At 38.2% G+C, this 23,278-nt stretch overlaps 1 protein-coding gene across 2 annotated transcripts in view; it reads right to left on the bottom strand.

Moving 5' to 3' along the window:
- The window catches only part of VWA8 (von Willebrand factor A domain containing 8), a 370,895-nt gene that overhangs the window by 189,530 nt on the left and 158,087 nt on the right, over positions 1-23,278 (bottom strand). For both annotated transcript variants that reach the window (XM_042927004.1, XM_042927013.1), the window contains exons 18-20: positions 21,895-22,001; positions 18,731-18,837; positions 8,521-8,592 (exon numbers count right to left, since the gene is read on the bottom strand). In XM_042927004.1, coding sequence (XP_042782938.1) covers positions 8,521-8,592; positions 18,731-18,837; positions 21,895-22,001 — 286 coding nt within the window. The remainder of the gene's footprint in view (positions 1-8,520; positions 8,593-18,730; positions 18,838-21,894; positions 22,002-23,278) is intronic.

The raw sequence follows: 23,278 nt of genomic DNA, 5'->3' as shown, positions 1-23,278 counted from the left end.
ATAAGTGTGAACTTTGAGGTCGGAGCCCTAATTCTGCCACTAACTAGCTATGTGATCTTGAGCAAATATTTTAACTTTTTTGAGTTTTAGAAGGCTTATTTGTAAAATGTGGAACCTAAAAACATTTACCTCAAAAGACTGGTGTAGAACTAAATGAAATGGTTTTAAAAAAAAGGATATTGGAAATTGTAAAATGTACAAATATTACCATACTCGTAAGAAACTTGTAGATGAAATCTACAGTTGTAGATAAAATCAAATACACATCACAACTTAAAAAAAGTATCAAAATAGTGAAAAATACTATAAAATTTCAGAAAAAAAGATTATTATTATTTTTTAAAGATTTTATTTTTAAGTAATCAGTATACCTAACGTGGGGCTTGATCACACAACCCCAACACTAGAGTTGCATGCTCTACTTACTGAGCCAGGCAGGCACCCCAAGATGATTTCTACTTGGGAAAGACTAGGAAAGGTTTTGCTGAAGAAGAAATATCTGGGCTTTGAAAACTGGCAGGATTTTCATCGGCAAAGATGAGAGAAGTACTGTGTGAAGCCAACAATATGAAAAATGGCTGGGGGAGCAAAAGGGCCTGGTTTACTCAGGGAGGCTAAGAAACTCAAATCTGGAAGACTTAAAATTATACAAGGAGTTTGGAGCCAGGTTACAGATCGTTTTAAGTGTCTCCCTCGGAGACTTTATCTGATAAGCAAGGAAGAGCCACTTACAACTTTTACCAGGAAAATAAAATTAAGAGATACTTTCTAAGATTTATCTCACTGCTGATCGATCAGAAATTGTCAAGGAAGTGAAAAGAATATCTAAAGAATCAGTACTGTAAAAACATGAAGCACATGAAAGTCAGGGATAGAGAAGACATCCTATGTGAAAAATCAGCCAGAGCTGACTTTTGATTTTATAAGGAAGACATAACACAATAGAATTTTGATAAGGGCAAAAGTATGGGCTGTGGAATACAAGGAGAGCCTAAGTATAAAATTTTCACCAGACCACTATTATTGGTAAAATGATACAAAAAGCTAGTTTAAAATGAAGAAAGAAAGAAAGAAAAGAAAAGAAAGGAGGGAGGGAGGGAGGGAGGGAGGGAGGGAGGGAGGGAGGGAGGAAGGGAGGGAGGGAAGAAAGAAAGAAAGAAAGAAAGAAAGAAAGAAAGAAAGAAAGAAAAGAGAAGAGAAAAGAAAGGGAGGGAGGGAGGAAAGAAAGAAAGAGAAAGAAAGAGAAAGAAAGAAAGAAAAGAAAGAAAGAAAGAAAGAGAAAAAAGAAAGATCTGGCAAATTACTGGATTATATTCATTTAGAAGTGACTACAAATTATTATGTTTCATTAAACATAAATCAAAATGTGATGATTTGCTTTGCAATTTTATCTCACATTATATATAGATGATTACATTTTCATCTCTTAAAATACTGCATATTAGAAAAACACTCTTAGGTAGGGATAGCTGAGCACTTTGGAACACCATATTGCTGAAATATTTCTTCCTTTTAATATCTGATAAAATGCAACTGTCTCTCAAAACTCAAGGGTTCTTACACAAAAATGTAAGTTTATTCTTAGGGAGTTTTTAAAAAACAATAAAAACTACGCACCTATAGGTTGATTCTATAACACCAAACACCCACAATCAATATTTTGCCTATCAAATAGAATATAGCTCTATAAATCAAGAGAAAAGAAAATCTGGGAAGAAAAGAAGCTTATTCTCCAGTAGAGTTGGGACAGAAGAAGCATCACTGACTCAAAAATAAATAGGCATTTCTTTTTTTCCCTCTCAGTCAAGCTTAAATAAATAGAAAGTCATGCTAGGATAAAAAAAAAAAAAAAAGAAAAAGCCTTCACGAAAACTCCTAATTGCACGAAAGGCACATGTAATGTTATAATTAAAGTAAGTAGAAAATAATGCATGTGGCGGCATACTAAAGTGGTTCTACACTCTGCAGCATTATGTACTAAGGGACCATCAGATTAGTGTCATTTCAGGCACCTGTCCCTTTTGGCTAACAGGCAGCCATTCTGCTTCTCTTATTGGAAAGTTGCTGCACTGAGCCATAAAATCCTACATAGAAAATCGAAAGGGTAACAAAAATCAATTCACTTCACCAAAATAAGATGTGGGTTACTTAATTTTGCTACGATAAGTGACACTTATGGAACTGTTTTCAGCTTTCCAACAGTTATAAAATCTTGTCTAATATCAGATTTCTTAGAAAATATAGTATTATATGGAAAGAAAAGGTGGATTTGGGCTTATAAAGACAATAAACCGTGAGATATCTCAAAATCAACATTTACTCCTTAACTTCCTCACTGTAAAAGCTGCTACTGGTGACAGAGAAATCTTTCAAGGCATCTCCAAATTTACAACTTCAACTATTTAAAAGTTTTTTTCATGGACTTCAGCCAGATTCTAGTTTGCAAACAGAAGGCTGGGTAGACTGAATGTATCCATAGATAGTTTGTATTAAGAGCATTCATCACACTTTATTGCCAGCCCACTGCTGGTTTCTCTGCCAATACTTAATCCTCAAAGCTTCACTTTTGATTTTTTTTTTTTTTTTTTTTTGGAGTAGTCATCATGTAATATCTTAGAAGGAGAAAGAAAGGGGTGCCTGGGTGGCTCAGTCGGTTAAGTGTCTTGACTTCGGCTGAGCTCATGATCTTCTGGTTTGTGAGTTTGAGCCCCGTGTTGGGTTCTGTGCCTCAGAGCCTGGAGCCTGCTTGGGATTCATTCTCTCTCTCTCTCAAAAATAAAAATAAACATTTAAAAAAAAGAAAGAAAGGAGCCTGATCAATTGCTACAAATAGTTTACTTAGTTTCAGAATAATTCATGTGATTAAAATAGGCATTTTCCCACTTGTCACTTTGCATTTAGGAAAAAAACACTAATAAAAACAATGATACCACTACTGTCAGTAGTCCTCAACCTACCAGCTATGCCTTCACTCTCCTTTTTCCTTTATTTATTATTTTGTTTTACAAGATAGAAATAAAGGTGAAGATGAGAAGGTGCATAAAATATTCAGAGGTGCTGAAATACCACTGATAAATGAAGCTAGGCATTTTCGAAGCCATTGATGAAGGGCCTGTTAGTATGACTGCAAAAGTACGTTCATGAAAAAGAAACCTCCTAGATGCTCAGAATTCTGAGGAAAGCACAGGGAAAGAGAACACACAACTCCATCCTTGGCAAAACACATCTCTGGGTCGTACTTGCTCTGCATTTATTTGCCAACAAATCGTGTAGGTGACTTTACACTCCCTTGTACATACTAAATGGAAGCAGTCAACAGTCTAACTGTAATGAACTTGGAGGGCATTATGTTAAGTGAAATAAGCCAGAGAGAGAAAGAGAGACAAATATTGCGTGATATCATTTATATGAGGAATCTACAAAAGAAAAAGATAAAGAAAAAGCCAGACTCAGAATAGAAAAGTGGCTGGGGGTGGGGTAATAGGGAGAGGTTGGGAAAAGGGTACAAAATTTCACCTATAAGATGACCAGGCTCTGAAGATCTAATGTATAACATGGTGGCTATAGTTGATAACGCTGTATTACATAATAGAATTTGCTAAGAGAGTAGAATCTAAATGTTCGTATGACAAAAGAAAACATGTGAGGCAGTGGAATGTTTAATCAACTAGGTGGGAGGAATCTTGTCAAAATGTATATGTATATGAAATCATCACATTGTACCCTTTAAATATATTATGATTTTGTCAATTGTATCTCAATAAGGCTGGGAGAGAAAAAGAGTCAAATTGTAGAATCTTGCTCAGATCTTTTTTTAAAAAAATTTTTTTTTTAACGGTTTATTTATTTTTGAGACAGAGAGAGACAGAGCATAAACGGGGGAGGGGCAGAGAGAGAGGGAGACACAGAATCGGAAGCAGGCTCCAGACTCTGAGCCATCAGCCCAGAGCCCGACGCGGGGCTCGAACTCACGGACCGCGAGATCGTGACCTGAGCCGAAGTCAGACGCTTAACCGACTGAGCCACCCAGGCGCCCCAGATCTTAACACCAATGGTTGAAAACAAGTGTGAGAGGAACTGAAATTAGCTAAAGTATTTAAAAAGTTCTGTTTAAATTTTAACTAGCCACTTTGGTTCAATCTCTACTCCTTGACCTGGTAAATGTAAGCAGGCACAATGTTATATGTCACTTAATTAGCTAAATATTAATCACCATTTAATTATTATTTGAAATTTAAAAATGATTACTATTCCATTATTCTGTTCTAGTGATAATGCTTCCAGTCTCTGATCCCATCAGTATATATAAACATATCCAGTTGAATGGGCCACTTAACTATTTACTCTCTTAAGTAGGCACTCCCTAGATTCTACCTAATTTGTTTCCTTCATTGATAGTTACAAATTTACAAAATAAGGAATTCAGTCCATCTGTCTTAGACTCTCCTGAAAATAATCCGAGTTAACCTGAATTTTAAATTCATACTACTTCTAAATCATTTTGACTACTCATTGGGAATTTATTCTTAGTCTTCTACAATCCAGCAATTTACTCAGCAAATATTTGTTGACTATCTATGTATGCAAGGCAAAAATAATTAAGGCTTTTCTCAAGGGACTCTCTCTCGGTTTAGTAGAGAGATGGCAGGTAGAGGCATAAGTCTAAGAGAAGCCAAAAGAAATCAATAACTGACCTGCTGTAACAGTTCAAGGAATAGGGCCAAAGCTTCAGGCTTGTGTTCAGGAAGACTTTATTAAAGAAACATATTATAGAATATTATAGCCAGAAGGACCTTAGAAAATACCCATTCCAGGGGCGTCTGCGTGGCTCAGTTGGTTAAGCGTCTGACTCTTGATTTTGACTCAGGTCATGATCTCATGGTTCATGGGATTGAGTCCCTCATTGGGCTCTGCGCTGACAGCATGGAGCCAGCTTGGGATTCACTCTCTCCCTCTCTCTCTGCCCCTTCCTCTCTCACTCTCTCTCACTGTCTCTTTCAAAATAAATGAATAAATTTAAAAAAAAAAAAAGAAAGAAAATACCCATTTCAATCCTATCATTTAACAGATAAGGGAAAAAAGAGAGAGAGAAGAAAAAAGACAAAGCCCATTAAGGAGTAATAGCAATCTACCTAATATCACCTAGAGAATTGTAAAGTCTGGACAAGAAGGTAGGTCTTTGGATTCCCAGCTTTCGCTCTTCTATGATAGCACATTGCCACTCTGGGGTTGGAAGGATTTCAAAAGGCAAAGATGGGGGAAATAAGAGAGCAGGCTGATAAGATCAAAGGTTGGAATATGACACTGATACAAAGGTATGTTTGGAAAGCAGTTATATTTATCTGAGGACAAGAGTTTGAGGGGGAGGAATGAGACAGTAGGCTGCAAGCAGGGTAGGAATAGATAATGGACAAATGACAGGAGGATATCAAACAACAGACTAAGAGAGTTAGTTTTGTTCATTAGATAATTTAATGGACACAGAAGCAGAACTGACTTGGGAAATCTGAAAGTTCCTTCAACATTGGTAATATTATTATTATTAATATAATTTATTGTCAAATTGGCTAACATACAGTGTGTAAAGTGTGCTCTTGGTTTTGGGGGTAGATTCTGGCGGTTCATCACCTACATACAACACCCAGTGCACATCCCAACAAGTGCCCTCCTCAATGCCCATCACCCATTCCCCCCTCCCCCGCCTCCCCATCCACCCTCAGTTTGTTCTCTGTATTTAAGAGTCTTATTATATGAGACTGATGGTCTTAAAGGTATATAATGATGAACAGAAAAACCCTTCTGATATGAACAAGGCCAGTTAAACATACCAAATTTAACACTGAATACAATCTCCCTTGGTCAATTTTTCTTTCTCCCAAGTGGGTGCAGAACAAGGACGAAAGAAGGCAAGACCCGCTGATGACAGGCACGGTTTGTGACAGCAGTGATGGAGAGACATTCGTGATGCCAGGCACATGCCTACAGAGCGGTAGCTGCTCTTGCCTCCACCCCACTGGCTGGCCCTGTGTCCTACTGTCCTGTTCTCTTCTTTGGGACTGGAAATCAACTAGAGATAGCCTACCGGATTTCCCACCAACATGACTCTAGCGTCATTTCAAAGCACACTGCCTCTTTTCCACTTACCACAAAGTAAAAGCAAACCTCTGTTCCACCTCACCCTCGTCCTGCGTAGCTCTCCTCAGCCCCCCTCCCCTCCCAGAGATTAGAGTGTGATTCCTGTCTTTCTGGTTACTGGCTAGCTTCTAACTTTAACCTTTCAACCTAGACAACTCTTCTGAAACCCTGACTCTCTTAGCTGCTCAACTGTCAACTCTGCCTTTAGCAAGACACTTCTACTCCATCCCACCCACTAAACCCTTAGGGCATCAGTATAACCTAGGATATTTCCGTGCTGCTTGAATTCACAGCTTGACCTCTAGGGACCTTCCTTTTGAAAAGCTGCTTCTCGGCAAAATTATTCCCCAAGTCCCAGTTCTGTAGATTGTTGGTCTGGCCTGCTGCTGCTGAGATGCCAGGAGAGTCTCTGTCTAAGGTCATCCAGGTGATGGCAGAAGTCCCAAAAAGGACACACTGAGTGCACCAAGGTTTAACCACTTATAAAATGTTTGTGAAATACTCTGGGCTAGATAGTCAGAAATTTTCAGAGAGTCACCATTTTTCAGAGACAGATGAAAAACTTGAAATCAAGGACTGAATACTGGATAATTGCTCTCCATCCTTACTCAGGGAGGAAAATGATTTTTCAATACATAAAGGTAGGCAGGACTTTTTAAACAGTGGGAAAAAAAAACCTGAATAATTTATCACACTTCTTGTAATTCTTATTTAGAAAAAAATGAAACAAGAAAATATTAAAGTCATTTTTAACAGCACAGTGATACAGAGATTTAATTTTAACTGAGCACCTACTATGAGGCAGGCACTGCATGAGGTACTTTCCACGCATTACCTCCTGTGGTTCTTACTTGAGTGCATACTCTTTTCACTTCCAGGTTAGATATCAGGGCACTGGGCCTTGGTAAGATAAGCAATTTTCCCACAGTCACAGCCATCTGTGACAGGGTTGCTATTGCAGCTTGAACCAGTTAACTTCTAAACCTATGTACTCGATCAGTAAGCCATTCGATTGGCCCACGTTTAGTAAAAAAAAAAAAAAAAAAAAAAAAAATCAACACTTTGGGGCACCTGGGTGTCTTAGTCGGTTAACTGTCAACTCTTAATTTCACCTCAGGTCATGATCTCACGGTTCGTGGGATCCAGCCCCACATCTGCCTCTGTACTGCTTGGGATTCTCTCTCTGCCCTGCCCTCACTTACGTGTATTCTCTCTCTCTCTCTCTCTCTCTCTCTCAAAATAAATAAATAAAAACTTAAAAAACCCAACACTTTAAAATTATAAGTTTGAGGGACTAAATATATGAAGAACGTGTGTTGTCTTTATAAGTTTAAAAAAAAAAAGGAAAAATAAAGGCTAAACTCCTTCTGAAAGTTTATCATTAATTTAAGACCCATTTAAAAAAACCAAAGGTGCTGTTCACTGTGAATCTGACAATTCAACTGGGGAACATTATCAGAACCTTCTAAACAGAAAATATCCATCCCGTCCCTCCATAAACACATGGTGAGTATCTACAATGTAGCAGACACTGTTCTAGTAACCAAGGACACAGAGAGAAGCAAGAAAACCATGGTCCCTGCCCTTGAAGATCATATAGACAAGTTGGAAAGACAGTCATTCTACACATAGACACAGTAACATGACTAGTGTGAGGACAGAAACATAGAAGGGTGTAGAAGGAGGATAAATTGAATTCAGCTAGGGACAAGGGGAGACCTCTCAGGAGTTAGGGGAAAGGGGCGGAGGAAGAGGACTGGGAGTGCTCCTTGTAGACAGAAGGGCAGGCAGCAAGGACCAGGGCAGAGATAAGAAACTGAAGCAAGTTCAGAGTGGCTCAAGCTAACACGGAGTGAGAGAAAGGAAGGAGCCAAGGCTTAGGACTAGAAAGGTGGGCAGAGGCCAGATCCTGCAGGACACTGTAAGCCATACTGAAGACTATACCTAAGAGCAATGGAAAGCCAATTTAAGCGAAAAAGGGAGACCTGATCAGATTTTAATTTGACAAGTATCAACCTGGCTGCAGAGTGAGGAGTAGATCGGAGTGAGAGTAAGGTTGATGTGGAGCTATGTTAGCAAAGTACTGCTGTAGACCAGGTGACAGGCGACGGCGAGCTGGGCTAGGGTGACAGATACAGGAAAGAAGAGTAGATACTTAGGAGGTAGAAGGGACAGAACTTGATGGGTGACTGAATGGGGATTTAAGCCCGGACATAATTCTAAAACTTAGAAGGTAGAAGGCCCTCTTTGCCTAATTAAATCAGTCATTTTGGTAGGAAAAAGAAGAATCACTTCTAAAAACATATTCCAACAAGAAGAGACTTACTGCTTTTAAACTGTTACTATCATTTATTCATTAGTACCTGAGTTCCAGCCATAACTCACCTGATTGCCAACCAATAATAGGTGTTCTCCAAGAAGAAAGTCTTTCAGCATGTCTTCCATCACTATCATGTGCTAGAGAGAAAAGAACTAGAGGTTAATTGTGTTTTGCATAATCAAGGTGAAATAATAAAGTTAACAATAAATACCTCTTTGTGCTAAGTAAAACATCTAGGGTGACAATTCAAGATGGCCAGTGTAGGAAGATCCCGAACTCACTTCCCCCCGTGGACACACAGATTGTACAGCATCAGATGAAATAATTTCCTTTTAGAAAAATCTAAAGGCTAGCTGCCTGATGATTACACACTGGGCAAATGAGAAGAAAACCATCAAAGCAGGGAGGAGAGGCTGGGACACAGTCTCACCATAAACCTCACCCCCAGTGCAGCATCCTGTAACTGGGAGGGATCTCAAAATGTGGAGCTTCACCCTGAGGAACGAAGGGTCCGAACCCCACACTGAGCATCCCAACTTTTAAGACATATACTTGAGAGATGAGCCCCCCAAAACATCTAACTTTGAAAGCCAACAGGGCTTACATCCTGAGACCCACAAGACTCTAGTGATCTGAGAAACTGCTCTTAGAGGATTGTGCGCTCAGACTCCCCTGCCCCGGGGCCCAGCTCAGAGGCAGCTGACTGTGCCCAGACTTAAAGTGAAGGAGGCTCACCTGCTTATATTAAAGAACTGGCCTGAGGTACAGGCATCTAACTTAATACACACATGTAGAAGCCTGCTGGAATACTCTCTGGGGATGGAGACTGGCACAGGCCATCTTCATGCTCTCCCTCTCCCATATTCCAGAACACCAGTATCTCCTGGAAGAGAGCTTTTACATGGGTCTGGTGCCTCAATTTTTGTGACTACGACCTGGGAGTCACCTCTTGATCACCTGGCTCTGGAGGCCGGGGAGTTTGCATTCCTGGTCCCATACAACTGATAATTGGCATCACCCAGAAAGAAGCTCATACCCCTATGTGGCCCCTGATTTTTGTGACTTCTGCCAGAAGATACCTCTACATCACATGGCTCTGGTGGCCAGTGGGGCTTATACAGTGAGTCCCACAGGACTGTAACCAAAGGACAGAGAGGTCTTAAAAAGCTACCACCCCTAGGGCATAGCAATAGGCAACAAATTCAGGAGCTCGGTTATTCTAGGAAGGAGGACTATTAGCTAATCATCATGACTGAGGCCTGAGGGGGCAGTATTCTAATAAAACATGCATCCTAGGGTTGGCTGTAATCCTGTCTAGAGACCTTGGAGGGCAGGCGCTATCTTTGTACTCACACTTTATCATGCTCCAAAGCACCAGTGTCTCCTGGAAGGGAGCTTTACACACATCTGGTGCCCTAGTTTTTGTGTCTGGTGCCCTGGTTAATGCAGCTGTCACCCAGGGACACTCCTTAATATTTGGCTCTGGTATCTTGGGGGGGCTTGCATTTCTGGGTCCCATGAGACTGTGGCTATCATAAAGATGGTGCTTGGGAGGCTACCAGCCCAGGACACTGCAAGACAGCGGACTGAGGCATACTCTTCAATCTTCTGTGAAGGAGGCCTCTTTGCTTGTCCTGGAGCTTCAGCCTGAGGAACAAGCTTCAGTTTGGCACACATTTAGAAGCCCATGGAGCACTATCAAGAAATGTAGGCTATGGATGCCATCTTGGCTTTCTCTTTCTTGGCCTTGCTCCAATTCCCTAGTATCACTTAGAAAAGGGCTTGGACACTTGTTTGTAGCCCCAATCTCTATGGCTGTCATCCAGTGGACACCTCTAGATCACCTGGTTCTCATGGTCAGAGAGGCTATAGTTATGGTACACAGGACTGTATATATTTGCATACTTTTAAAAGCTAATGCTTGAGGGTGTGGCTTCCAGTCAGCCTGAGTCCAAGTGCTGAGATCCTCCCCTATGGGACAAGAGGTCTTGGCACATCTTCAGGTACTGGGAATTATTAAAAATATAATGGGCAGCTTGAACAAGCATATAGATTTAAGAGACAATCAAGAGCTGAGGCAGCATTGAATGATAAGGTTCATCTCCTACATGAGGCCACTCTTTTAAGACTGGGAGAGGTAGTTATTTCATATATTGTATAAAACCAATAGAGTTAAGCAAGATGAAAAACAGAACAAAGGATATGTTCCAATGAAAGGACAAGATACAACCTCGGGAAAAAATCTTAATAAAATGGAGATAAATAATTTACCCAATAAAATTTCAAAGTAATGGTCATAAGGAAAACCACCCCCCAAAACTGAAAAGGATGGATGAACACAGTGAGGACTTCAACAAAGAGATGAGAAATATAAAAAGTATCAAATAGAAGTCACAATGTTGAAGAATATAGTAACTGAGCTAATTAAGTTCAACAGCAGAACAGATGAAGTAGAAGAAAGGATCAGTCAACTCAAAGACAAGGCAGTGGAACAAACCCCATTAAAGCATCAAAAAGAAAAAAGAATTTTTTTAAAAGTGAAGATAGTTTAAGAGACTTAAGGGACAACATCAAACAAACTAACATTTGAACTATAGGGCCCCAGGAAAGAGAAGTTAAAGAGGCAGAAATCTTACTTTAAAAAATAATAACTGAAAACTTCTCTAACATGGGGAAGGAAACCAACATCCAGACCCAAGAATCCCAGCAAGTTCCGAAGAAGAGGAGTTGAGAGACCCACACCATGACACATTATAATTAAAATGTCATTTTTTAAAGTTTATTTATTTATCTTGAGAGAGAGAGAGAAAGAGAGAAGAAGGACCAGAGAAAGAGGGAGAAAGCATATATAAAGGTCTTGGAATTTTATTCCCATTCTGTCAGCGCAAAGCCTGATGCGGGGCTTGAACTCATGAGCTGTGAGATCATGACCTGAGCCAAAATTGAGAGTTGGACACTTACACAACCAAGCCACTCAGGTGCTCCCAAAATGTCAAAAGTTAAAGACAACGAGAGTATATTAAAATCAACAGTAGAAAAACAACTTGTTACATAGAAGGGAACACCCATAAAGCAATGAGCAGGTGTTTCAGCAGTGATATTGCATGCCAGAGGGAATGGCACAAGGTAGTCAAAGGACTGAAAAAAAACCTTGCCAACCAAGAATACTTTACCTAGCAAGTTATCATTCAGAAGTGAAAAACAGAGTATTCCAGACAAGCAAATGCTAAATGAGTCATCACCACTAACTGAGCCTTACAAGAAATATTAAAAGGACTTTAAGCTGAATAGAAAAGGTGTTAATTAGTAACGAGGACACACATGAAAATAAATTTCACCAGAAAGGTAAATATATAGTAAAGATAGAGGATTAATCACTTACAAAGATAGTATGAAGGTTAATAGGCAAGGTAGTAAAAACATCTTTGATTATAATAATTAATTGACATATAAGATAAAAAATGTGACAGCAGAAACAAAACATGAGGGGGAAGAACAAGAATGTTGAGCTTTATAATGGGATTAAACTAAGTTGTTATCAACTTAAAATAGACTGTTGTAGATATATGTAAGCCTCATGGTAACTAGAAAGAAATAACAAAAAATAGAAGAGAATATAAGAATAATAATATATATAATATAATAATAATATAATAATATATTAATATATTAATAATAATATAATAATAATAATATAATAATAAGAATAATCTGCAAATGAGCTAATGTAGATATGAAGACGATCATCTCAACAGATGCAGAAGAAGCTTAAGTCAAAGAAAGACAAATCCTGTATGATCTCTTACATATGGAATCTAAAAAATATGTGTATATTTATAATATGTAAATAAAATACATTTAACATATATATACTAAAAAAAATCAAGCTCATAGGTACAGAAAATACACTGGCTGTTGCTAGAGGCAGGGGGTAGGGGTGGGAGAAATGGGTAAATTTTTATGTTTTAGTTTAAACAAACTGAATACAAAAGAAAGTAAAACATCTATTGTAACCGACAATACTCAATTTGATTTAAAAAAATTTAATGTTGGTTGTAAATTATATAACCAATTAGGTCACTGACACTGAAAGCTTGCAACAGTCCACCTAAGCAAGACTAAGCCACTGACCATTATTTCAGAGTTTGCATAATTTAACCCTAACATATTTTAGCTATTGCTCTATTAGGGTTGGCTTATAATTTAATATAATATTTAAATTAACACTTGCTAATAATGTAAATATACAAAGGCTCTCTAAAATAATTGGAGATTTCCACGGAACATGTTACACTAACTTGCTCTTAACGATTACCTTCAGAGGAAGCGTAACTTTAGAATTAGAAATACATGACTTAGTTTCCATGTTTTTTATTTGAATTAGGCCACAATATAATACAAGAACAAGATTAAGGTTGCTCACAATAGCCACAGAGGAAATTACATTGCTCTTTTGTATCTTGCAAAATAGGACAACCATAAGTAGGTCACGAAGGCTCAGGGGCGGGGGTTGGGGGGAAGAAATATATCCTAGAACAATTAATATCCTTATTTCTTTCTCGTGGTTTTCTGTATCAAAACAATAACAGCTTCATAAGTACTGAGTTACTGAAGTTCCTCATTTGTAAAAAAGGCAAATTAACTGCATTTAATACACACTGCAGATATTTTTCTAGCTTATGCTTGCTTTTCTTTTTTTAACTTCTTATGGATTTTTTTTGACATCTTGAATATTTTCCTTTTACTTGTCAAATTAAGCCATACTTTCTTTCAGAGTTTCTTTCTTAGAAAAACTGAGAAAGTTTTTTCTTTCCTTCAAAAACAGATGAGTATTTCCTAAAGTTTACCTTTGTAGTTTTTATTTTTTAAAAAGCTTTCAGATACGCTGTTGCACTAGAGTTTTAACAAAGCTTGAAGTAGGGTGGGCACATCAATTTATTGTCCACCCTGGCACTTTTAAGACTAAAAAGAGATATCGTTAATAATAATGGGCAACAAATGTAAACAGGGACTATTTTAGGGATTATCTTAAGCAGGCCAATGTGTGTGGTTACCCTAGGGAGGCCTAGAATACCCCTCTAATCTGGGTTCTACTGGTAATGTGGTCTGGAGACCTCTTCCTTCTAAGATGAAAACTCAGTGCCAATTTCCAGACATTAAAGTTTTCCAGTAACAAAAGGGCTAATCCACATGAGGAATAGACAGAAAAGTTAGAAGGAGCACCTGTATCACCAGATAAAGAAAAGCCATGTAAATACTGAAAAATTCAAACTATAGTTGTATTCTTCTATAGTGTACTCATGTTCTCCTACTTAATGCCCTCATTCCATCCAACTAGAGTATTCAAATCAACAAACATTAGCTAAGGCTAAGGTCACACTGCCTATGTAATTCTTCTCTTAACCTCTTGGCCCACTCATGTACCACAGACAGTTTCTTAAAAGTTGCCCCTTCCACTTGTTCACCTCTCCTGAATCCCTCCTACCTCTCTAACAATTTCTCTCCACAGTCTTTCAGGTTGGATCTTTTTGTTGTAGCAATTCCTTGGATACTGATTTCTTCCATATTCCTTCATTTGATCACTCTCAGTACCTTTTTACATGGTCTCCTGGGGTCAAGGTTTAGGGCAGAGTAGCTCATGCCTACTTGTACACGGGCACCCACCGAAGGGGGAGGGAGGGCTGTGTGCAGAGTTGGGTACCCACATGTCAGTGCTTGAAGAGCTACGTGTGACTACTCTCCCTAAATACTCTCACCTATTCCACTGCTTCGGCTACCAACTCTATGATGATCTTCAACAGCAAGACTCCTCCTCAGCTCCAGCCTCATATTCTGAGCAATTATCAAACCATGTACTTGGTTATTTCCCAGTCTCTTCAAACTCACCGCGTCCAAAACTTGTCTCATTACTTTCTCCTCAACTTTGTTTTTTCTCCTGTATCTCTTATCACTGTTAATAGCATCATTTCCTACCATCCGACCAAACCTCTACCATCATCTTGCACGCTTCACTCCTTCCTTATCAAGAGCCAGTTAAACACCAAGTCTAAGCTATTAAGTCACCCAAAAGTCAATTGTATTTATCCCTCTCTTTCTATCCCCAGTTTTCATTTAGGTTTTTACATCTCTGGCCTAGATTTTTATCACCAATTTGGCTTCTCTAACTTCAGTCTCTCCTTGAGGCAATGTGCTCTTTATAGTACTGACAATCACTTCTTTGTTCAAAATCATGTCACTTTTTTTTTCTTTTTTAATGAAATTTATTGTCAAATTGGTTTCCATACAACATGCAGTGCTCATCCCAACAGGTGCCCTCCTCAATGCCCATCACCCACTTTCTCCTCCCTCCCACCCCTCTTCTCCCATCAACCCTCAGTTTATTCTCAGTTTTTAAGTCTCTTATGATTTGGCTCCCTCCCTAACTTTATTGTTGTTGTTGTCATACAGAGAAAGACAGATACCATATGTTTTCGCTCTTATGTGGATCCTGAAAAACTTAACAGAAGACCATGGGGGAGGGGAAGGAAAAAAAAAGTCACTTCTTTTTTTAAAATTCCTTAAATGACTCCTAATACCTTTGAAACAAAGGTTCATCCTTCCCTTCTCCCTCCCTCCCTTTTTTTTCTTTGCTAAAGGCTATTTATTTATGTGTTGAGATATAATCGACATTATGTTAAATTAGTTTCAGGTGGTACAACATAGTGATTCAACATTTGTATACATCGTGAAATGATCACCACCATCTGTCACATTGCAAAGTTAATATAATATTATTGATTATATTCCCCCATGCCGTACATTACATCCTCATGACTTATTTATTTTATAACTGGAAGTCTGTACTTAACTCCTTTCACCAATGTAGCCACTCCCCTCAACCGCCCTCCCCTTCTCAACTTCTTGATTTAGTCTTGGCCTCCTCTCCTGTCACTCTCCTCCCACACTATATTCAGCCAAAAATTTAGAATAATTTACTCTCTTCTCTTCTGTTTACTTTTCCACCAGGCTTATGTGCTCCCTGAGGGAGAATCTTGGCTTTCATCTCACACATAGTTCCATTGACTCTACCTACTGCCTAAAGAGCCCTGCTATTTGTTCTCTCCACTCTATCCCCACTGTCACCCTCTTCGTTCAGATCCTTCATAAGGACCTGACTATTGCACCTGGACTATTGCAACAGCCGCCTAACAAGTCTCTCTCTGTCTTGGTTCCAACACATGGACAACATTAAAGAGTGAATGCAAAGTTAGCTAGTGGAAATGTGCCTAACATCTTCCAATGGCTTCCTCACTTCTTACGAATAGCATCCAGATTCCTTAACTAGAAGGCCAAAATGATTTGACCCTTTTCTAACTCATCAGCTGCATCGCCTGTCACTCTTCTGTTTGCAACCTCAGCTCTGTGCCAGTGATAATTAATTATATGTAGTTTCCTAACTACACATAGCTAAGTCACATATGCTAAGTCACATATGCAAATGTTAGTCTCTCTGCCTGAGAGAGTCTCTCAACTTTGCCGGGTTCACATCATTTTCCATGATGTATTTTCATTTCTATGAAAATATATGACTCTCGTCACAGCAGCAACTCTTCCAATTTTCAAGTGTCTTTGGAAAGAATTTAAAAGTTTACAATGCCTTAGTAAAAGATGTCTCAGGGCACTTGGGTGGCTCAATCTGGGACTATCATCTCATCGATGCTACCATAGTAACCTGTGTGCACTTTCGTCACACTATCCAGTAATCATGTGTCCTTTCTTTTCTTTCTCTGCTGATGGACCTAGGCAATGTGGGCCCTGGAGCTACCTATGTGTAGCTGCGTATGTGTGGGTATTTTAATATCTTTATCCAAATACCTTAAACAAGGCTTGACACATGGTAGATATTTTAAACATTTTTTCAGATCTAAAGTTCCTTAGGTTTAAGAGGCTATTATTTTCCTTTCCTCCCATTTCTCCTTACTACTGGAAGTGTAACATTTCTTAATGACCCATTTAATAGAATAATACTCCTGATTATGAACATTCAAAATCTTACTCTTTCTTTATTAATCCACTCAACACATATTTTACTCAGCATTCCCAATGTGCTGGGCACATGATATTTGGTGAAGATTCAAACTAAAGAAAACATAGACTTTACTTCAGTGGTATAGAGACCATATTTAAAAAATCAATTTCAGGGGCATCTGGGTGGCTCAGTGGGTTCAATGTCCAACTCTTGGTTTCAGCTCAGGTTATGATCTCGTGGTTTTGTGAGTTTGAGCCCTGCATCGGGCACCATGATGGCAGTGTGGAGCCTGCTTGCGATTCTCTCTCTTCCCCTCTCCCTCTCTGCCCCTTCCCCAGTTGCACTGTCTCTGCCTCTCTCAAAATAAATAAATAAACTTAAAAAAAATCAATTTCAATACAATGTGGCAAAGGGACCTCAGGGCATAGAATAGAATGGTATAGAAGCCCCTAAATATTTAAGAGACAGTGGAGATTACTGCTTCAAAATGGAAGTACAGCATAAAAGGAAGTAACATATGCAATAAAAGCAAATTTGATCAAAAGCCATGGTTCCTTGAATTGATACAGCTAAAATTTTTTGTTAATGGTTAATTCACAATGCTTTATGAAGAAAAGGTACATTTGGAGACAGGCTGCAGAAAATCCCTCAGGGCCACTGTGTAAAGTTCATAGCAGCCCTGTGGTCCTCAAAGTCTGTGTCACAAATACCATGGCAACAGACAGTGTTCAAGGGCACAATGGCCCTCCCTGTTACTGAATTTTCTACATTCTTAAACGCTGGGAAGTCTTTTCAACCTTTGCTACCACGGACTTTTTCAAATTGTCACTTATAAGATTTCCTGATTCGTTTGTCTTTATTCCTCTTGACTACATGAACAGAGTACATTACTATCAATGCTTGGGAATAGTATATTTTCTTTACAACCATGTTTCTGTCTTTCTTGATAGGCAAGATTCCTTTCCTTCTGTATCCTAAAAGTAACTTTCTTGTCTGCATATTTGTCTACTGATTGCGTAAGAGTATTAATGCTTCAGAAGAAAAATCAGACCTATGTTATTAGTTAGTGGGCCATAGAACGAATACAAAATAAATTCAGGTTATGCTTTTGTCTTTGTCATAGATAGTAATTACAGTTTTGACAGATTTCAAAATATTTAATCAAGATTTTTATTGAGGAAGAAAAATTTTCCCAGATACCTTCTGCATTGTTAATATCATCTAGGGATATAAATTACGGTACTAACTGAACAACAAATATGGGAAATGGCAGCAAAAAAACTTTTAATTTTTCTAACTCCTTAATATAGTAAAAACAGCAAGTAGAAGTTCTTCTAACATAATGTAAGGTTATTATCTACATGCAGATTAGGGACAAATTATTAGAGAAAAATTTAAATATATAACCACTTGACATAAAATCTGGAAAAGGAAAATCTCCTTTTATAGTATGGGTAATTTTCTCTGGAAAACATTCTTATTAAGGTGAATGTCTACAGTAAAGCTTTCTGGGTATACACTTATTTTGGGGGCTTAGTGGAAGGTCTGTAATTATTGATTAGTTTACAAGTGAGAAATTATCTTTCTCCCTTAAAAAAAAAAAAAGGAAAAGGATAGGAAAATATTAGGACTTTTCAGGGAAAAGAAAAGGAATATGAGAAAAAGAATACATAGGACACATCCTCTTTGAACTGTTGAGATAATTTAACTGACAGGAAAGCAAAGGAGAGGATGAGTATCAGTTCCTTTTGTTCTTAATTTCATGATACATTCATTTTATTTACCTGGAGTGTAGTGCATGTGCACATAGAAAACATATGATTCTCGTCACAGCAGCAACTCTTCCAATTTTCAAGTGTCTTTGGAATGAACTGAAAAGTTTACAATGCCTTAGTAAAAGATGTTCCGGGGGAATTGGGTAGCTCAGTCAGTTGGGCATCAGACTTCAGCTCAGGTCATCTCATGGCTTGTGGGTTCGAGCCCTGCGTTGGGCTCTGTGCTAACAGCTCGGAGTCTGGAGCCTGCTTTGGATTTTGTGTCTCCCTCTCTCTCTCTGTCCCTACCCCACTAATGCTCTATCTGTCTCTCTCTCTCTCTCTTAAAAATAAATAAACATTAAAATTAAAAAAAAAAGTTTCAACATCTCATTTTGCATCATGTGAATTGAACTTGGCAAATTATAAAACTAATTAAATATCAGCTTCACCATGGAGTTGATTACCACAATGTAAGAGGTGTTATCCATAAACGCAAAGCAGTGATCTTACCTGGATGTTGTCATAGAACAGAACATCAGGCACTTTCATTCTCTCCCGGGCATTATAGATCGGTGCAGTAACAGCTCCAATCCTCAGAGATCCAGAAGCTACTTCACCTAAACATTTCCCACAGGATAGAGGATTACTCGTAGCACTGTCTTCAGAGGAACCAAGTCCAATGTGACATAATGCAATACAGCATCTTTAACATCTTGTGGGTTCATTAAGGACTTCTAAATTAACATCTAAATGAAGTAAGCTTGAAGGTGGTAATAAAACACCAAAGCTCTACATAAAATGTTTAAAATGTTGCAAAATATAATAAAACTTATTTAAAATAAAGTATGTAGCAAACAGCATATAGACACAATTACAGAAGAACTGCTCCCCCCACCAGAACTCAGTCAAGCCGCCTTCATAAGCTTCTTTTATCAGAGACTATCACATAAACAAGGCTGAATACACGTTCAAAAGCTCTGAAGTACTTTGAATATTTGGGAACCTACCCTTTGAAAAAACTCCAAATGAGAATTGCCTAGAGTTTTAGTAAAAAATATTGATTAACCAACCTCCCCACCCAAGACCTCTCAAATTACTATTTTCCGGGATGGTCCAGGAGATCTGTATTTTCAAGTAAGAACCCCATGTGTCACACTGTTATTCCGTGATAATTACTATTTTATTGTCTTCTATTTGCTTTATATAGTTGGTCTGGAATAGAATATGAGCTCCTTAAAAATAATAATAAATTTGAAGTCCCGGAACACATCTCATATGTATTTCTATAGTAAAGAGATATACATGTTCACTGCCTGACATATTCCAAGATTACCAATCATAACATTAATAGTGGTAGTTGTTAAAGTAACTTCGATGATCACAACAGAAGCCATAATTTATTGAGGACCTTCTACAGTCCAGATCTCAAACTAGAAGCTTCAATGCTTTCTCATATAATTTCATGTAATTCTCTTAACAATGAGACAAGAATTATGAGGAAGCTAAGGACATATATTAAGTAATTTGCTTAAAGCCACCCAGCTAACATGGGTAGAGCTAAAAATAGAACTAAGTATAATGTTCTTTCTGCTGAGTGGGGTACGTTTACTCCTTTGACTCCAAATAATATTCCATCCTGTGGAAATACTGGAGCAAGCAGACAGATAATTACAATGCCTAAACAACTGACCTGTCTTCTTCCTGACCCCGTCCCATTTCAAATAAGAAAACTGCTCTTTTGTGCTAAAGCATTTTGAAAGACCAGGGAGGGGGGTGGGGGGAAAGCAACATTTGTGTTTTGCAGTGCTGTGAACTATTTTGAGCTAAAAATAATGAAACTGTCACCCTGTTTAATCAAGTGCTGAGTGCCACACGTTTGCCAAAGCAAAGTAGACCTCTCTCTCCAATAGATCCTTGACATTTCCCTTTTATTTACAAGTTCTATAGAGAAGAACGATGAGATGTCACGCTGAGAATCTATTGTTTATTTACTACCATCAGGTCTCTGAAACAGACCCAATATAAAACCGTACAGAGAAAGACCAGAATTGTGGCAGTGACTTAACTATATACTTTTATGATGAGATGACAAATATAATTTCAGAATCAAGTAGCATCTGAAACTATCTATGGTTTAGTTTATGGAACACATCTGTTCAGTTTGGTTTTGGGCTTTAGAACAATGTAATTCACCCAACTCACGTTGGTTGTTAAAATTTGAAGCTTGAAAAGGGAAATGCACTCAGAGAATGGTCATACTTATACTTCCTAGGAGAAAGGTGGCTAGCTGTGTCTGCTAAGAAATCTCATAGGATGGCATTATTTTGGTCCATTTGTCAAGGTCCTCAGTCTCGTAGACTCAAAACCTGATTTTGTCATGTCAACTGACACAAACCTAACTCCCAGGAGAATATTATTAAACACACATATTCTGATCTATACATAAATTCTGATATATAAAATAAGAATTGAAAATACTACAACACAATGAAAACTGCAACTTTCCTATGGACCACAGGGTACACTGGTTGCCATAGCAGCATATTATTCAGAGGGGGAGACCTACACGGAAAGCCAAATCCTCATCAGAAGGTTATTTGGTGAACCTTGTCCTTCGAACAAGGAGAGTACATTAAATGAATTCTCCTCAAGAGAGATGACATCAAAGATAAATGGAACCATATGAGTCAAAAGTCTTTTAGGTTCTTTATCCCCTACGCAAGGCACAGATGGGAACTGCTGACACTGACCTGGTACCAAGACTGAACAAGAATCTACAGTCAGAACGACACGGGCTTTCTTTGGATATGTTAAAAGGTTTAGTCAAGTAACATATGAGTCTCCAGGCCCCAGAGTTATTCCATCTCCTTGAGGTGGCTGGGCCTATCTGTGCCCAGATCCATTGGTATGTGGAGTTTATAATTTTACTCTAAAAAAGTCATCTCATTTCTTCAACACCAAATTCCTGTCTCGGTGTAGCCCCAACTATTAAAAACATCTATTACAAAGAGAGTCACAATAAGCCCTCATTAGACAGTGGTCACATGAATTTTTCATACAACAGGTAATTACCTTTAAAAATAGAGAACCTTTTGTTGTGTTTTAATTGAAGAACAGGGAACATTTATAGGAAGGGGTAAACCTCCCTAAAATTATACTTAAATGGTTATCCAGAAGAAGAGAATCACAAAAGACAGTAAGGGTGGAAATGGAAAGATAAGAAGGCATGAAATGGTACTCTGAATATTTTAGTCTACATCAAACTAGAACAGTTTCCCAAACATATCCTGCAGGGCACCAGTGGTCCTCAAAATGTAAATGTTGTGCAAAGGAAACAGAATTCTAGATTCTACAGTGAAATACGTTTGGAAAAAAAGGTAAAACAAAATCACGTAAGTTTATTTATGGCAGGGATTCTCAGGGCCTTGAACAGGTTTGTCTCAATTGTGACTGAAGGACCGGTATCTGGTATGCATTGAAACAAAGGAAATATTCTAAGATCTAACTTGTATGTGGGTTTCAATTTTTTTTTTTTAAAGGAAAGATTCATTTCTTCAACCCAACGCATAAAACAAAGTAGATGGAAAACAAAACCATTTTTCTATTGAAATTAAAACAATAATACAAATATCCGATAATTACTATTTCACTTAAGAAACAAATTTAATACTTACACTTATAATCCTCCAATTCTGGTTCCTGATTATTATCAGCACTTATTTCTATTGCAGCATCTGCCAGGTTTTTTTCTAATGCCGACCTTGCAAGGCTTGGTAAGAACCTGGTGGATGGGGGGAGGGGGTGGGGAAGGATATAATGTAAAGTCAAAGGTTTCTGTGATTCCTAAATATCTTTTGGCACGTACCCACGCAAACTCTTTCTCTCCTCCCTCTCTATCTCAATATAACCATTTATGGAGTGTCAGTCTTGCTCTGTGAAACCCATGAAAAATTTTGGAATATAAATTTCAAGCACCTGTGAAGATGAAGTATGTTTGTTGAACTCCTTTAATAAGTAAAATTTATGTGTAATTAGCAGTATTCATTTATATACAATATTTTATAGGACAAGACTTAAAATAATTTACTTCTTAAAATGGATTCAGTGTGCCTCATAAATCTTGTTTAACTGTTTAACTGGATTATCAAATTTTCTTAAATAGATAAAATAACGCTTTAACCTGCTCCAACCTGGCAATCAGAAATTCAAATTAGTGGAAGCGGATTAATGATGTTTACTTTCTAATACAAATTACTCAATTTAGGGTTATCCAGCTTGGTCTTTCCTTCCATTTAAAAAAAATACACCTGCTTGTCTAAACTATATGAATGTTGTCAAAATAATAATCTGGTGAGTGACAGAGGCATTCTTCATCTACAGGTAGATTGTACGAACATCATGAGCTTGGATGATGAAAATGGAGTTTCCCAGCCACACAAATAAAGTTATATCTGGAACTTATGATCCCAAATGAGCCCACAGAAATCATTTTTAACCCATTACCTGTGTTATACTACTATAAACTAACCACTGTGTGCCACGATATTCCAAATAAACATACTAAGAACGTAACACTTCTAATTTAGGCTTTCCATAGCTCTAAATCCTTGGTGGTGGTTCCCACAGCCTTGAGTGTGCGCTCGAATAAAAGAGATGTTGGTGTGAGTGAGAAGGCAAATGAATGAGCGTGTGAAGAACTGATAGATTTCCTGACCCTGTGATATAATCCACATATCTGACACTATCTCCCACCTACTGCATCATTTTGGTTCCAGGCTATGACAGGGGGATTTCTATAACTCTAGGTCAGTAGCTCATTGGTTCAGCATCAAGTAGGACTTACTGTTGCTCACCTCTGACCTTTCATCACAGTTCTTAGACTGTGTCCAAAACCAAGGCCTCACCTTCTCTCTCAGACCCAATAACTGGGCTTTTATCTTGTTTCCTGAGCCCTTATCTTGGCACCATGCCCCCCTTTCCTCTCTCCTCTACACCACAAACTGGAGTCTGGCCTGGTAACATTAGGCCCTGCAGCTCCATCTCCATTACTTCCTGTCA

This window comes from Panthera leo, chromosome A1 (assembly GCF_018350215.1).
Source record: "Panthera leo isolate Ple1 chromosome A1, P.leo_Ple1_pat1.1, whole genome shotgun sequence".
NCBI classification, from domain to species: Eukaryota; Metazoa; Chordata; class Mammalia; order Carnivora; family Felidae; genus Panthera; species Panthera leo.
The sequence above is the reverse complement of the archived record's forward strand: the minus strand, read 5'-3'. Positions and strand labels throughout refer to the sequence as shown.